Source organism: Typopeltis vanoorti, chromosome 4, assembly GCF_054136105.1.
Source record: "Typopeltis vanoorti isolate ZY-2024b chromosome 4, IOZ_Tvanoo_1.0, whole genome shotgun sequence".
Classification (NCBI taxonomy): Eukaryota; Metazoa; Arthropoda; class Arachnida; order Uropygi; family Thelyphonidae; genus Typopeltis; species Typopeltis vanoorti.
Genome location: NC_143552.1, coordinates 50,184,472 through 50,201,737, shown reverse-complemented (window position 1 = coordinate 50,201,737; position 17,266 = coordinate 50,184,472). Strand labels below are relative to the sequence as shown.

Below are 17,266 nucleotides of genomic sequence, written 5' to 3'. Positions count from 1 at the left end.
GTATATTTTGTCTGTTTCTTGGATGGTTTGCCTGTTTTGTAGAATGAAAAACTTGAGTTTTGAGGTGAAACTTTTTCATGTCCTTTACAAGACTCAAGACCAGGTCTTTTCAGGTAAAAGGCATTGTCAGTATAGATTGAGGGAGAGGAAAGAACAATTAATTAGTTGCATGGAGTTTATTTGACCCTAGTGCTGTCATTCAAGTTTGATTTCTGACAAAACCAATTACGGATTTTTGTTGTGATTTTGATTAGCTGAGTTTCTTGCAGCCCCCATGCCAGCCGTTGGCACAATCAGTTGTGGAATAAAGAGTGATTTCACTCCTTCACTTCTGCAACCTTCACAGTTATACTAGTCTCGAACCTATAGGATGCATGAAATTTGTTCTATAATATAAATAGGATGAAATCATGCTGGATCTAATATCCACTTGACTTATATAATTTTGCATTGCAAAACTGAAGCTTTTTGGCTCTTTATTTTAGTAATTACTTTTATGCACCGACTGAGAGCTCACTTACAAAAGATGCATTTCTCTGACATTTCAAGTTCCTTAGTACTGAATGAGAGAGTTTTTTTTTTGCTCTCTTAAGGTTTCTTCCTGATCTCTGAGGAGAAATCGAAACAGTTGTCAGATCAGCAAAACCCTATCAGAATGGACTAATAAAAGGCAAATATATAGATGCTTTTGTGGCGCCTTTTCCTTCTAAGTAGTTCATACAGGGGTGCACCAGTAGTGTCCGGCGCCTGTGCAAAACTTTAGTTGGCACCCTATACCCAGTAGCACGCCAGTAGTGTCTGTCACCTGTGTGCAAAACTTTAGTTGGTGCCCCTATCCTCCCCCCTCCAATAAAAAAATCACTTTAAAAAAAGTTTTTTTTTTTAAGTATTTCCTCCTCTTTGGCGCCTGTGTTCGTCGCACACATTGCATATATGGCCGGCGCTCCTGAATGTATACTAAGGCAGTTCATGAATGCCTGGGAGTGTATTCCCATAAGCTCTCTGGTTAACTTGCTTTACTTTCATAGTTTCTACGTTTGGCTTTGAAATAATGCTGGATTTAATATCCACTTGACTTATAAATGGGATCAATTAATTATTTTTGCACATTTTGACCCTATGTGACTACTTATGTGAGGATTTTTTCGAGTGATTTTTTTTTTTTTATTTTATACTTTCATGCATATTTTCTTGTTCTAGTCGCAGTGATTACATTTTATGACACTGCTGTGTAATATGTCCAAGATTGAAGGATCATAAAATAAAGTCAAAGTGTGAACAGTGTGTGATCTTTTGTTGCAATGAGCATACTTCTGTAAGATGCAATAATTGTATGGAAAATTAAGACTGAATAAAAATTTTAATAATTAATATAAAAATAAAGCAATATTAATGATTTGTTTATTTCATTTTACTCACCATAATCAACCTTATAATAAATAAAAATATTGAGAAATTAAAGAAACATAACTTTAATTTTGGGGTCAAATGTGCCACATGTGACTAATTAAGGGTTCAACTTTGGAGGGAAGAAAATGAGCCAGAGAGCATTGCATCTGCAACTTATACAGTTATACCAGACTCGAACCTATAGGATGCATGAAATTTGTTCTGTAATATAAATAGGATAAATTATTTTTGCTAATATATATGTAAATTAAAGAAACAAAATCTTTCATTTTATATATATATATATATATATATATATATAAAAGTATTTTGCATTTAGACATCTGATTGTTGCACACTTCTGGGCAGAATGGACACCACTGTGTGATATAGTGAATGATTTCATAGAAGAACTTGCCAAAATGAGAGCATACAGATATGTCATTTTTCTTAAGGTAAATCGTATTTATAACTATATTTTTATTGCCCATGATTTAATATTTTGTATAGAATAATGGAAATATTCCATATATTGGTTATATTTAATTTCATAGTATCATTCATATTATTCCATATCATAGTTTAATTATCCAAACATTGATTGGCTAAAAGAGAAATCTCATAAGTATGAAGAGGAATTTATTGAACTGCTGCGAAAAAACTCAAACAGCATGTGAATGAAGGAACTTGAGGTCAAAGAGTGTTGGATTTGTTCATAGCATCAGAGGGGAGGGGGATCTCTGTTAATTATTTTATCGCCAGTTACTGACAGTTATCATGCCGGGCTTTCATCTACCATAATAGTAATGGTCATTAAATCATTGCAGTCACAGACATGTGTTTACACTTTGAAATTGGAACTATGATAAAATTGGATAGTAGCAAGAGGAGTGGGTTATATGCTAATTAGGTTTTTTCTTTCTTTCTATTTTTTTTTTTTCCCATTGAGTCTGAAAAAACAGAAAACAGATCTTTAACCATCTCATCTATGCAGGCGAGCAAGATGCATCATACAGATAAGCACCAATGTCAAAAGATGTGCATGAAAATATTCATGAAATTGCACAAGGAGAATGTTTTAGGATTTCAGAACATTTGAAGAATTTTTTGAAAGTGAATTTTAGTGATTCAATATAATTTTTTGAATTAGTGAATTGTTTAAATAGTTAATATCCACCAAAAAAAAGGAAAAGTGACGATTGTGAATGTGAAAGCAAAATAGTGAATCTAAAAGTTTACAGATTGAATATAGAACTTTTTTCATGTTTATTTTTACATAGGTATTTGACCTTGATAGAGGAAGGCATGAACACTTTTTACATAATCTTTATTAAAATACCACATGTGGATATGTTTATAATAGCAACTTATGTTGCTATTATGCTTCTTTATAGAATAATTTAGATAATTTTATTGAAATAAACTGTTCTTGACTGCTTATCAATCATGAAATTCGCTTATTGCAATGAATTTTTTGTCTCACTTAATCATATAAGATAAAGTCCACTAACTGGTGGAAATAATTCAAATTGTAACAGAAAAATAATAGCCAAAGTTATAGCATGCATTCTCTTGAACATGATATATGATGTGTAGAAGATTATCTTAGAATAATAGTTTCCTAAATTTTGGAGGAATTAATGCAACCTTACTCTTATATACCCAGAATTTATGGCCTGCTAAAAGTACACAAAACAAACACACCATTACATCCAATTGTGGAAGGAATCGACAGCCTGAATTACCACTTAGGCAAAAAATTAGTGGCCACACACTCAAGGAATTGGTAGGTCATTCCCCTTCCTATATAAAAAAAAATACATATTTCATAAACAAAATTAAAAACATTACACTCAATGACCAAGATCTATTAGTCTGCTTTGACATAACTTCCCTTTTCACCAATGTCCCAATCAATGATACTATCTTGCTCTTACAGAACATATTTCCACACGACATCACGGCTTGCCTACGTACTCTGCTCTGGGTGTTTTGTGTGGCAAAACAATTTTTACCTTCAAAAAGAGGGTACAGCCACGGGCTCACCACTCCTCCCACCTCCCCCAATAACGAACTTTTATATGGAAGACTTTGAGCAATGAACTCTAGAGTCGGTGTGCCTAAGGCCCAAAATTTGGCTCAGATACGTCGACGATATTTTCGCCATTTGGCCTCATGGTCGCGAAGCACTAAATACATTCCTTAGTCACCTGAACAAACAACACAAACGCATCCAATTCACCATTGAAATAGGGGAAAAAACAACTCTCTTCCATTCCTAGACACACTTGTCACACGTTTCCTTCAGGCTGTCTCTCCTTCTCAGTCTACTGCAAACCTACACACACACAGGCCAGTACATACACAAAACTTCTTATCACCACCCAACACAAAAACTAGGGGTCATAAGCACCCTTAAACACAAAGCTCAAACTATTTGTTCAAATGAACAAGCTCTTAACCATGAATATGAGATCATCAAACATACCTTTATAAAAAATGGATACAGTATAAAAACCATTCACAAGATCCTCCACAGAGATATCATTAATAACAAAAAGATTTCAAGAATGCTATTGCCATACCATATGTTAGAGGCATTTCCGAAAAAATAGACAGAACACTACATAAATACATCAAAACCACCTTTAAACCCCCGACAAAATTAAGACACCTACTCAGTTCTTCCAAGGATCCTCTGCTGCACCTAGCCCACCCCGGGGTTTAACAAAATACAGTGCACATGTAACATACCATACATAGGGGAAACAGGGCGAACCATCCCAATCAGGAAGGATGAACACAAACGACACATTAAATACCTCCATTTTGGAAAAACCGGCCTTTGTGACCACAGAATTGATTGGAAAGGTACCGAATCCCTACACTGCACCAAAACCTGGTTCGAGCAGAAATTCAAAGAAGCATGTGAAATGCTCAAACATAATCTGAATAAAAACGATGGTCTAACCATCCAAGAATGTGGAGGACCCATCTGCAACCTTCATAGCAACCACAAAGAAAAATCTCAATACAAGAAGACTTGAAGTGTTTTTTTTTTTTTTTCCTGAACATTCAATAGTAATCTGTACTGTACAAATCCAGAAGAAAATCGTAATATAACAATATGAACTGTACAATTCCAGAAGTATCTTAGTATGTGAGGACTTTAGCAGAGTTTATTGCAGTTTTTATTTATTTTTTTATCACTAGAGGTCAGGCTAAGAAAAAGATTAGTTAACAATAATGTAGATTGAATTTATCTTTATAGAGTGCAACAGCATGTAGCTTGGTTCCTATACACATGTATCCTTCTAATGATGACCTCGATACAGGTGTCGAAACGTCCAGTTGTTATTTTATTAATAATTAGTAAAATAATCTTTTCAACACGTGTTTCGTGTCCCTAAATTCATAAATATGAATGCTGATCACTGTGTAACCTTAAAAGAAAGAATTACTCTTATATACATATAACTCCCACCCATGAAAGGTTGTAGAATTATAATACATTAGCACTGTCATCATTGCGCCAAGGATTTTTTTTTTTTTAATTTGTATTTTTATTTATCTTTTACATCATTTGGAAACCTTTTCCTAGAGAATAAACGTAGACCTTCGTCAAGCCACTTCAGGTCTCCAATAAGTGGAGTGGCAGTTTCACACTGACTGATGAAATTCATCTCCCACTTGAAGGCAATCAATAAAGATCATCTCAGTCTGTTGGTTAGAAAGCAGATATGCTAGCCACTTGATTAACCAGGCAAGTGTAGATTAGGGAAGTGTTTTATGTTTGAGATTAGTGAGGACGCCATAGGATCAGATTTGTAACAGCTTCTGTGTAAATTGTAATTTTCTTCTGCCTGATTTTTGTTGAATGGATATCTAAAGTATGGTCTTCTAGTTCAGATTACTACAGTGAAGTTCATCTTATGTAATTCTTTAATTCAACAGATTGTAAGGATATTATTAATCCATAGATGCTGTATTAAGGTTTCATCCATTGATGAAAACTTTATTTCTATCTTATTTCACTATAAGATAGAAACCAAAAGTTTTGAAAAATAATTCATTAATTTATCATTTCTTAAGAAGGCAGATGTGAATAGTTCTTCCAGAAGTAGGCCAACTTGACAGATCCATTGCATTTCTGATCAATGCAGGAACATCCATTCTCCTAAGGAGTTACTCCTGTATATGTGTTTTAAAAGTGGTGTGAAGATTACATGGTACCTGGGTAATCTAATCTTTTCAGATGTACCTCAAGATATGCTGGCCTGGTTGGCTGAGTGGTTAGCATACTTGCTTTCCAATTATAACAGGCTGTAGGTTTGAATCTCACCATGGGCATGGTTGTTTGTGATTGTCTTTAGGTGACAGTGAATTTCATTGCCTCGCATGAGACTACCATCATGTTTATTTGGAGGCCTGAAGAGGCTTGAAAAAAGTTTTGTGTGGCCTCTAGAGCAGGGTTGCTGGACTATGTAAAAAAAACAACAACACATACACACCTTAAATTAATAGAAATAGGGAAAAAAATTCTTAGCTCATGTATGTGTAGATTTACAAAAAAAAAACTTTGGTGGATGAGAGTCACAAAAGATAAAGTGTGATGGGAATACTTTCCTGTGATCCTGTATGTATTGTTTCATGTACAGCAATCCCTCAATTATTCAGGCAGATCAGGAGACAATTTACCAGTTGGTTAACCAAAGGTACAGTTATGTGGTACTATACCAGAAATCAGTCGACACCAACCCATGTGAGGATTGGATAATGAAAAGATTGTTCATATGAAATTGGATAATTGAGAGATTGCTGTATGTTATGAAGGTTGTAGCTATTATTACCTTAAACAGCTTGGTTCTGTATTAATGTTTAGTTCTTGCTTTTCTCTTATAATTTGAATTGCTTCAACTAGCTATTTGATTATGTCGCTTGTTTTCCAAGAAGTATTTTTGCTCCAAAGATACTGTTCAAATATAATGAAGTCATACTTTTTGTCCTTATATGGTGTTAATACCACAAAGAAAATATGGAGAAATTTAAAACATTTTTGTTGTATCATCAGGAGTTTAATTTATTTTCTAATTGCTTAACTCACCTCACATTTAACCACGCTACCGGCCAAGATGTCTATAGATGTCAAGATTATCATGGATGCGAAGTGCATATTAAAATTGTAATACCATTGATTGATATTACATTGAAATATATGATGGATACGAAGCGTACGAGGATGCGTATTTGATCCATAATGGCCAGTAAAGTGGTTAATATTCAGTCCAAATTTATCTACACAAAGATTATGCATTCAGCACTAATAATGTACTTATTATTCTTTATCCAGATTGAAGCAGAAGAATTACAAGAGATCACTCAGCAGAATGGTGTAACATATGTGCCAACTGTCCTGTTTTTCAGAGTAAGAATTAATTTTGGACCTTTTAATACCAAATTAATTTCTTCCTAACATTTGTTGAAAGTTTTTTAATACATGGATTAACCACATTATTCAGACTGCATCCTAAACAATTACCGTTTGTGTCCATTGATTTTAATATTGAATGCTGGAAAAAAAAATTATGTAACGTTACATTTTCATTTAATTTATAAATTTTTGAATATATTAAAGTAAAATATCTATTTAAATATTTTTATTTTAATGATGGACATTAGGTCTGCTTAGTTAGATAGCTGATTTGTTCACACTAACTAACCAATCACTTAACCTTCTCTTAGTTAGGCTCACTAATGTGAGCTAATTGTTCATCAGCTAATTGAGGGCAATCAGTTATAAAGTTAACTGACTGCTGAAGTTTGATGTTAGTTTTGATGTTAATGGTGTGATTTTAATGCACAAATTTAGTTAGCTATGAAGATTTCAGGTAAGTGACATTAATTTAAACTAATGTATCACTTCTGCAAAAATCAAGCCTGTCTTGTTTCCCACCTTAAGGCCTTTCACTATACTTATAAGGACTGAACTGGAGCTTTTAAGCTGGATGTGTAGAAAAAGAAGTATGGACGGAGTCACTATCTTAGTGGGCAACGATACTCTTTTGCACATCCACTATCTTAATGGGTAACTATACTCTTTTTCTGCACATCCAGCTTAACACACTGCTCGAGCCTCCATAGCTCAGTCAATATAGGCAAAGTCCTTTGGTCAGAAAGACCTGGGTTCAATTCCCGTCCATGACATGAGGAACTTTTATCTGGTCTTTTTTGATGAAAGGCGAGTTAGCTGGTCTCATATGAAGATAGGAGCTTTCACCTGGAAACTCAAGTTTTTTGTCCCCCAAACTGGCCCTGTAAACACACACACACACACACACACACAGAGATTACAGTTAGGAATATTTAAGACCCATAAGTCTGATTCGTCAGCTATATGTCAGTTCTGAGCCAGGATAAAAATGGGGAAGGGGTGATTGAGATGGTGCTGCACATCCCTGTATCATCATGTGCTAAATAAATCTACCTGTCTTATTACAATATGTTCCTTTCCATTTATTTACCACCAGGTTCTGAGATCGACCTTAATAATTTCATATTGCAGTTGTCTCAATAAAGTTACTTATGAGTAACTTTAATGTACACAATGCTGTGTAGGGTTGTGCCAGTACAAATGGTTTAAGCCAGATTGTTGAGTGCATGCTTTGTGATAACAACCACAACCCTCTTCTTAATAATGGACATAGTACATTCTTTTGTGTATCTACTCACTCTCTTGCCATTGTTTCCACTGCTCATGTGGGATGTTGAAGAGATTATTTATGGAAATTATAATTTCCCTGTATTTTGCATTATTCCCCACAGGAACTTCCTCCATGAACTCCATGTAGACAATTGACCAGTACATTTTCCCATCTTACAAAATTTAATGTTGAATCATTCAGTCCAATGCCTATCAATGATGCAGTGCTGTATGTAACACAATATATTGTCTAGGCTGCAACTACAATTTCAAAAACATCATCCAGATTTCCACAATATCTGTAGCCATGTGGAATTCTGGATACCAACCACCAAAAAAAAAAAAAAGGATTAAGACAGAGCACGGATATAATTCTGTGTTGTTGTTACTGGTTGAGTTTTTCCTATCCTTACTTCTGGATCTTGGTGAAGGGTACATTTTTGTCAGAAGTGTACACATGTCTCAACCTGTAAAGAACATTGAGAAGGAAAGAAAGTGCAGAAACAGAAAGCAAAGAAACAAAGACTCATTGAGGGAGGGCACCTACTCTAGAACTTTGCTTCCACCACTCAATCCACCAAACTGAAATTATGCCAATGCCATCTACCGCCTACCACCACTAATATTTTCACAGATAATCGCAAACATCCATGCCTACAATGGGATTCGAACCCGCAGCCTTTTTGGCTAGCGAGAGCGATACGCTGACCACTCGGCCAGCCAGGCCGAATCGGCCATGTCCACCTGACCAGGTTTAGTCCGGTAGACATGACATGATTAAGTATATTGTTGAAAGTGTTTTCACTTGGTTATACTATAAATTAAAGATACCAAGAAATTATATACTTGGTTTAACCCTTTATCCAAGTGTAAGCAAACAAGACCCTTCCCATAATGCATAGCATTATACATACCTATAAGGATATGTGCTTTGCATTACGGGATACTAAAGCAAGTGATGTGAAGTCACGCTTTTACCACAAGATGCCTCAGTCCTGAAAATAGTTCAGGCACAAACTTGTTTGCTTACACTTGGATAAAGGATTAAACCAAGTATATCATTTCTTGGTATCTTTAATTTATATGATTAAGTATATGTTAAACAAACCAGTTATAGAAAGAGTCACAGTGAATGATTGTATTCTTTTAAGATGAGATATCTAAAGTGTAGACTTATTTTAGAAGGCCTTGGATCTAGTTATTAATGCAATATCAATATTACTAAGTAGATAATGTTTTTGTTTCATTGAATGTATATAATTTTTTATTTGGTACTTGAGTTAATAATTTTACGGATTCTAAACGAAATAGTTAAGTCATTGCACAAATATTAATAAACTCTTGTGTAATTAACACTTAGTGTAAAACAATCTCTTTATAGAAAAAAAAAATGATAAAAAAATAAACATTCCTATCCCATTACAGTTACATTTTTGCACATGCCAGTATTCATCAGTGTGTAAATGCTATTATGTACTTGATCAGTATGTTTTTAAAGGAACTGGAGAGGGGGGGGTTACTCACTGATACCTTTCAACCATCTGATCATTGTTTGTTACTTTTTATTTTTATATTTATTTTTCCATTATTTAAGTAGAAAATATAATGGCAACTTATTGCTCAACAAGGAGCGAAATAATCAAAACTAAAGTAATCCAAAATCCAACACCAGTCGAATTTTTGATTATTTTTTTGTGTGTGTGGACGGGGCAAACTTGTTTTTCCCCCTCCACACACACAAAAGATCTGTTTCTCAAGCTTAAATTATGCTTGAGAAACAGATATACAGATATCTGTTTCTCAAGCGTAAATTATGGAAACATTATGTCAATGATATGTATGGAAAATCTTCACCTTTGAATTTTTTTGAGTATCTCAATAGCCAACACCCCACGATAAAATTTAGTTATGAGTTGTAATCAAATGGTTCACTTCCATTTCTGGAGTATGATGTCCTCCCTTCACTTAAACCTTAACACATGGAAACTAACTAAACAAAAATCTGTAAATTAAGTCTCCATCTTTCGAAATCCAACACATACTGGCAGATATCTGCATAACTCTTCTTACCATTGTAGACCTCAAAAATTGGATATTATTTTAATACTAGTAGCAAGAGCCTTCCTCCTTATTACTGACAAAAATGAACTAGCTAAAAAACTCCAGTTTTTAAAAAACAGCTTTCTACAAATGGCTACAATGAATGTATCGTGTCAAGTCTTTTCAGCCAGCACACCATTTGAAACACTTCCACTGATGAGGAAATCAAAGGTTTTATTTCTCTACCATATTTGTTCTCTTTCCATAAAACTTGCAAAAATCCTCAAAGAACATAAAATCAAAGCAGCATTCACTCTCTTTATTTAAGATGTGATATTGCTGCTTTGATCCATAAAACCTTGACCTGACTTTCTAAAATATCCAGGTGTGTATTGATTATGGGGTGAGTGCATGAAACCATACCATGAACAGACTGAGAAATCCATTGAACAGTGCATTGAAGAACATATCAGAGATATTGAATAATAATATCTGATATGTTCTTCACATGTACTCTCTTCAGCTGACCTACAAAATGCCTTGAGAGAGATACATTGAGTCTTATGGAATAAGTCTGAACTGCTATACGCTGTTGTTATAACATAAGATAAGAATTTGGGAATCTTTGGAAATGGCAATGGATCCCATACACCTAAACCCTAATATCAACTTATTAGAGTATATCTTGGCTATAGCTAGCCAAACTTGCAAACATGAAAGTGAACACAATGTGCCCAACAATACAACATATATGTCAGACGTAATTTCAAATCATCGTATTCGTTTATACTCTATGATAGTTGAAATCTTGTTAATCTTTTGGATTTGTTTCTCTTTTAGTTTTTCTTTTGTACACCTGAAGTCTTATTTATGTGAAGCCAAAGCATTGTGTTTTTTAATTATTATATTTTTGTTGTAAGAGATTATTGATTATACTGGCTGTGCCAATTATTTTGATAATTTATCAATCCTGTTGGCTGTGTCATTTTCTTGTTATAAAGAGATTTGATCTCTATTTTCTGAGTGTTTTTATTTATATGCACAAGGGTTCAATTCTGATTGTTGCAATTTTTACTATTTCTTTCAGAATCCGAAAAATCACTGACTCAAGACCAAATACAAATTATACACATTTAAAAAAACAAAAATAATATATACACTTCAAATAAAATTACTCAGCTAACGACAAAATTAACTGGATCCATTATACATCAGCCATGTATAATGGCTGACGTGTCATCTCCGTTAGTGTTACGAGAATGTGTTTGCAAAACACAGCAATTAATAATTTTAAACTACAATAAAATTTCTCTGGCAATTTGGGATTTAGCTGACCAAATTGTATTCTTATTGGTTAAACCAAAATAAAAAATGATGGTACAACATGACAAAATTTCATGCCGGCTGGGACGTTGCCCGGTTAAACAAGGCCCCCCCGTTGTTTTCGCCAGGGAACCAGGGCAAACAGCAAAAAGTCAGCTACTGGAACAAATCTGAAAACACACCCCCATCTCAACATCACCAGAGTTAAAGATCTGTACTATCAACATAAGAAGCCTGAATGGCAAAGAAATGGAGCTAGCTGAGGAATTAGATGAGTACCAGATCGACATTAATACGGGTGACTGAAACAAAAAAGACAAAAACTAGTGAGATCTTTCTGAGCAGTAAATACAAAATGTTATATTCAGGCAATGACAATCAAGGAAAAGGAGTAGCCATAGTATTCAACACAAAATACGAGGCTAATCTTCTTGAATGGCAGTCAGTCTCAAGAAGAGTAATGTGGGCAAATATGAGAATGGGGAACTGGACAATGAGACTTATTTGTGCCTATGGTCCCACAGAAGGTTCTACTAAGGTAGAAGTGGAGAAATTTTTTGAGGTTTTAGAAAAAGCAACTGAGACAATGAAAAATGAAAAGTTGGTCCTTGTTGGGGATCTAAATAGCAGAGTAGGAAATGATTGTGAGACATACAAAAATATTTTGGGAAAATTTGGAGAAAAGGGCAAAGCTAATAATAATGGCAAATATATGTTGGATTTCTGCTCAGGACATGGACTGGTTATTACTAACACCATGTTCCAACATAAAATGTGCACAAATTCGAATGGAGAGAAGAGGCAAGGAATAAGAAAAGTCTCATTGAGTATGTTATTGTTGATAGTGATGTTTTCTCCCTGGTGCAGGACACCAGAGTGTACAGAGGATTTGAAATTGGAAGTGATCACTATTTAGTCTTGAGCAGGATAAAATTGAATTTCATGTTGAAAAGAATAACATGTAAGATTAAAAGCATATAAAAGTTGAGCAGTCTCAGATGTGAACTGTAGACTAAAATACACAAAGATTATTGAAGAAAAAATGAAAGAGTTTGAGAACAGGAATCAAACCTTGGAGATTCAGTGGCAAACTCTGAAGAAAACATTGATCGATTCTGCCAGAGAGGCATGTGGTGAGGTTGTCTGCAAGGATAAAAAAATCAGAACTCCCTGGCGGACACAGGAAGTTAAAGAGGCAGTGAAGGAAAAGAAGGAAGAATATCAAAAGTTCCTGTCAAATAGGTCAGCTTGTGCTCTTAGAGAATATAGAGACAAATGTAAAAATGCTAAACACTGTGTAAAACTAGCTGAACAAAAGTCATGGAAGGTATTTGGCAAGAATATAGAAAATAAATATCAAGAAGGTGGTAAAATATTTTGGAGGTTGTTGAAGAAGCTTAAGAATGGAGGAAAGAGTGCTGTAAAAGGAGTTAGAGATGAAAAAGGTGAAATGAAAACGGGAGAAAAAGATATTCTTGAAGTATGGAGTAATTACTTTGAAAAACTGCTAAATGAAACAAGCAGTGATGACAGCACAGTGGTAAAAAAACACTGACCAGGCATGCCGTCAGAAATACATATCCATACTTGAAGTAGAAAAAGCCATCAAAGGCTTGAAATGTGGAAAGGCAGCAGGAGTAGATGATATTCAACCAGAAATGCTGAAGTATGGTGGTATAAGAGTCTTACAGTGGCTGCACAGTACAGTTCAGAAAGCCTGGACAGAGGGACAAATTCCCGATGATTGGAGTAGAGCTCTCATAGTACCAATATATAAAAAGCGAAATAAAACTGAATGTGAGAATTACAGAGGTATTTCCCTACTGAGTGTTTCTGGCAAGATTTATGCAAGTATACTTGAGAAACGGTTGAGAAGAATTGTGGAAGAAAATCTTGGTGAAGAACAAGCTGGATTCAGACCAAATAGAGGCTGTCAGGATCAGATCTTCACTTTACGACAAATAGTCGAAAGCATGGGAATATAACAGAGATCTGTATTTAAGTTTTGTCGATTTGGAAAAGGCATATGACAAGGTGCCAAGAGAGAGGCTTTTCAATGTGCTGCAGTTATATGGTGTGAATGGGGCATTATATCAAACAATACTTAGTTGTAAGTCAGCAGTTAGAATTGAAGGAAGTGCAGGAAGATGATTTAATGTTAAATCTGGTGTGAGACAAGGATGTACATTATCCCCTCTGTTATTCATTATCTATATGGATCACTTTATGAAGGAAAGTGGTATTAAACATGATATCAAAATTGGAGATGTTAATGTCAGCTCTTTGCTTTATGCGGATGATGTTATACTTCTAAATAAATCCACTACAAGATTGTCTGACTAAATTGAATAGCTGTTGTAATAGATATGGTATGAAGGTCAGTAAACACTTTAATCAGTAATTAATCTATACTTTGGATCCAAAATGATTACAATTACGATGTTCTTAACTAATTGATAAGTTGTGAGTTGATTTCTAATTCAAATAAAAAGAAAAATCAACCTTCAACTATTTCTCCTTAAAATATATACTGGCCGAGTATATTTGACTTACTTAATTTACCTGCTTTGGTTCGAATATTTTATGAATGGTGCAGTAAAAGATATTCAGCCAAAATACAACTTTAGATAAACAAAAACAAACATTTAATTTTAAAATCACAAATTTTACACTTAAATTTAAATCAGTAATTAAGATATCACAAACATTTTAACTCCCCAGGTAAATTCAATCATTCAACTCATACAATGGTAAATCTGTTGTCTCTATAATACAGTCTTTTCACAGTTCCTTAAGTTCCAAATACAACAAAAATTGCAATAATACCTTTTCACAAACAAACACTTTTAAATATACACTTTAGCTAACTTCCTCAATAGTTACTGTTAATATAAGAAAATTCTAGGATGAAACTTGCACACTTCTTTGTATAGAAATATTAATGGTTGGAATAATCTTACCGATAATCTTCTATCTTCATCTACTTATACATATACACTTTTTATAACTGTAAACACTTTAAATAGTAAACGGCACTCATTAAAATAATTCTTCTAAGCAATAACTGAATTAATCATCAATCACAATACACATAAACAAATGTTGTTGCATAAAGTACTACTGATCACTCCATGAAGTACTACTGATCACTCATGAAATAGGGCAACACAATAATTCCTTAACTTTAGGTTTTATATGCACAATTGTTCACTCTTCCGGCATTCAATTAATTCTTAGACACTACAATTCTAAACACAGCTATCGGTATACTTCAGCTTTACAGCTCTACTATTCTTTAGTAACTTCGTGGTTTGCTTCAAAGTTCTGTGTGTCCTTGAAAGGTGGGCCCTGAAATTAAATCTCAATTCAAGTATTGCTAGTCTATTTAATAGACACTCAGCTGTCTTCCGTAGCTATAATTGTTATTCTACAACTTAACTAGTGGACTTTATTAGCTGCTTGAGTGACTTGCCAACTCGCTATTATCGCACTGTGATTCCCAAATGTCGATTGCTCCGATTCCAACCTGATGCCAATCCTCTCCTTTCTCTCTCTAATCTATCTCTTAATTCATTAATAATTTCAGCGTTCATCGCTTATATATCTCCATTCTTCCTGCCTAAATTGTTCTCGTGAATTCTTTGACTAAAACTCTTTTCGATAAACCTTCTCTTCACGTGGTGTTCCAAAAACGTGCTTGCTCACTTACATACGTTTCCATGACAACCAAAAAATTATAATAAAATTGAGGTATTGCATAATGCTAAACTTTTACAAATAGGAATAAATAAGGAATATTTACATTTCAATTAATGCGCAGTTAAATTATCAAATACAAGTTCTTATAATATTAATATAGTAATGAATAAAATAGCATAATAATATTTAATACAGTATTTTCATTACTAACATATATCTTTGATTAATTAATTAAATATTAGACAAAATTAAAGTAGTTATATGAATATTAAATTGTAAAATAAGTTGTTTACATTAAATAATATTTACAAGTCTAACCTTTGTGATGGAAGATCATGTTGGATTCAGAATCAAATAATAATTACTCTAATCTTTACATAATCAGAATCCAACAATACAACTATCCAAATCTAGTAAGTACATAATTTTTTTTTAAATGCTTCACATTTCATTTTGATAAAATAACATCAATAATGGACACATTGCAACTGCCGACAATACATATCTTGAAACCGAAACTAATAATGTGCTAACATAAACAATTTGTAAAAACATTCAGAATTTTAAATTATGACTATTTTTACAGTTGCCATCTTGCTAATCTTTTGGATTTGTTTCTCTTTTAGTTTTTCTTTTGTACACCAGTCTTATGTAAGTGAGGCCAAAGCATTGTGTTTTTTAATTATTATATTTTTGTTATAATAAGAGATTATTGATTATACCAGCTCTGTCAATTGTTTTGGTAATTTATCAATCCCGTTGGCTGCGTCATTTTGTTATAAAGAGATTTGATCTCTATTTTCTGAGTGTTTTTATTTATATGCACAAGGGATCAATTCCGATTGGTGCAATTTTTATTATTTCTTTCAGAATCCGAAAAATCACTGATCAAGACCAAATACAAAATATACACATTTAATAAAACAAAAATAATATATACACTTCAAATAAAATTACACATCTAACTACAAAATTAACTGGATCCATTATACATCAGCCATGTATAATGGCTGACGTGTTGTCTCCGTTAGTGTTACGAGAATGTGTTTACTCAACACAGCACTTAATAATTTTAAACTACAATAAAATTTCTGAAAGTAACACAACTATCCAAATCCAGTAAGTACATAATTTTTTTTTAAATGCTTCACATTTCATTTTGACAAAATAACATCAATAATGGACACATCGCAAGTGCCAACAATACATATCTTGAAACCGAAACTAATAATGTGCTAACATAAACAATTTGTAAAAACATTCAGAATTTTAAATTATGACTATTTTTACAGTTGCCATCTTGCTAATCTTTTGGATTTGTTTCTCTTTTAGTTTTTCTTTTGTACACCAGTCTTATGTAAGTGAGGCCAAAGCATTGTGTTTTTTAATTATTATATTTTTGTTATAATAAGAGATTATTGATTATACCAGCTCTGTCAATTGTTTTGGTAATTTATCAATCCCGTTGGCTGCGTCATTTTGTTATAAAGAGATTTGATCTCTATTTTCTGAGTGTTTTTATTTATATGCACAAGGGATCAATTCCGATTGGTGCAATTTTTATTATTTCTTTCAGAATCCGAAAAATCACTGATCAAGACCAAATACAAAATATACACATTTAATAAAACAAAAATAATATATACACTTCAAATAAAATTACACATCTAACTACAAAATTAACTGGATCCATTATACATCAGCCATGTATAATGGCTGACGTGTTGTCTCCGTTAGTGTTACGAGAATGTGTTTACTCAACACAGCACTTAATAATTTTAAACTACAATAAAATTTCTGAAAGTAACACAACTATCCAAATCCAGTAAGTACATAATTTTTTTTTAAATGCTTCACATTTCATTTTGACAAAATAACATCAATAATGGACACATCGCAAGTGCCAACAATACATATCTTGAAACCGAAACTAATAATGTGCTAACATAAACAATTTGTAAAATCATTCAGAATTTTAAATTATGACTATTTTTACAGTTGCCATCTTGCTATTCTTTTGAATTTGTTTATCTTTTAGTTTTTCTTTTGTACACCTGACGTCTTACGTAAGTGAGGCAAAGCATTGTGTTTTTTAATTATTATATTTTATACCAG

General features: G+C 33.3%; 1 protein-coding gene across 2 annotated transcripts in view; it reads left to right on the top strand.

Annotated features, from left to right (window-relative positions):
• Positions 1–17,266, top strand: part of Grx3 (Glutaredoxin 3) — a 148,797-nt gene that overhangs the window by 17,886 nt on the left and 113,645 nt on the right. For both annotated transcript variants that reach the window (XM_090391139.1, XM_090391140.1), the window contains exons 2-3: positions 1,730–1,844; positions 6,740–6,814. In XM_090391139.1, the coding sequence (XP_090247265.1) occupies positions 1,730–1,844; positions 6,740–6,814 (190 nt within the window). The remainder of the gene's footprint in view (positions 1–1,729; positions 1,845–6,739; positions 6,815–17,266) is intronic.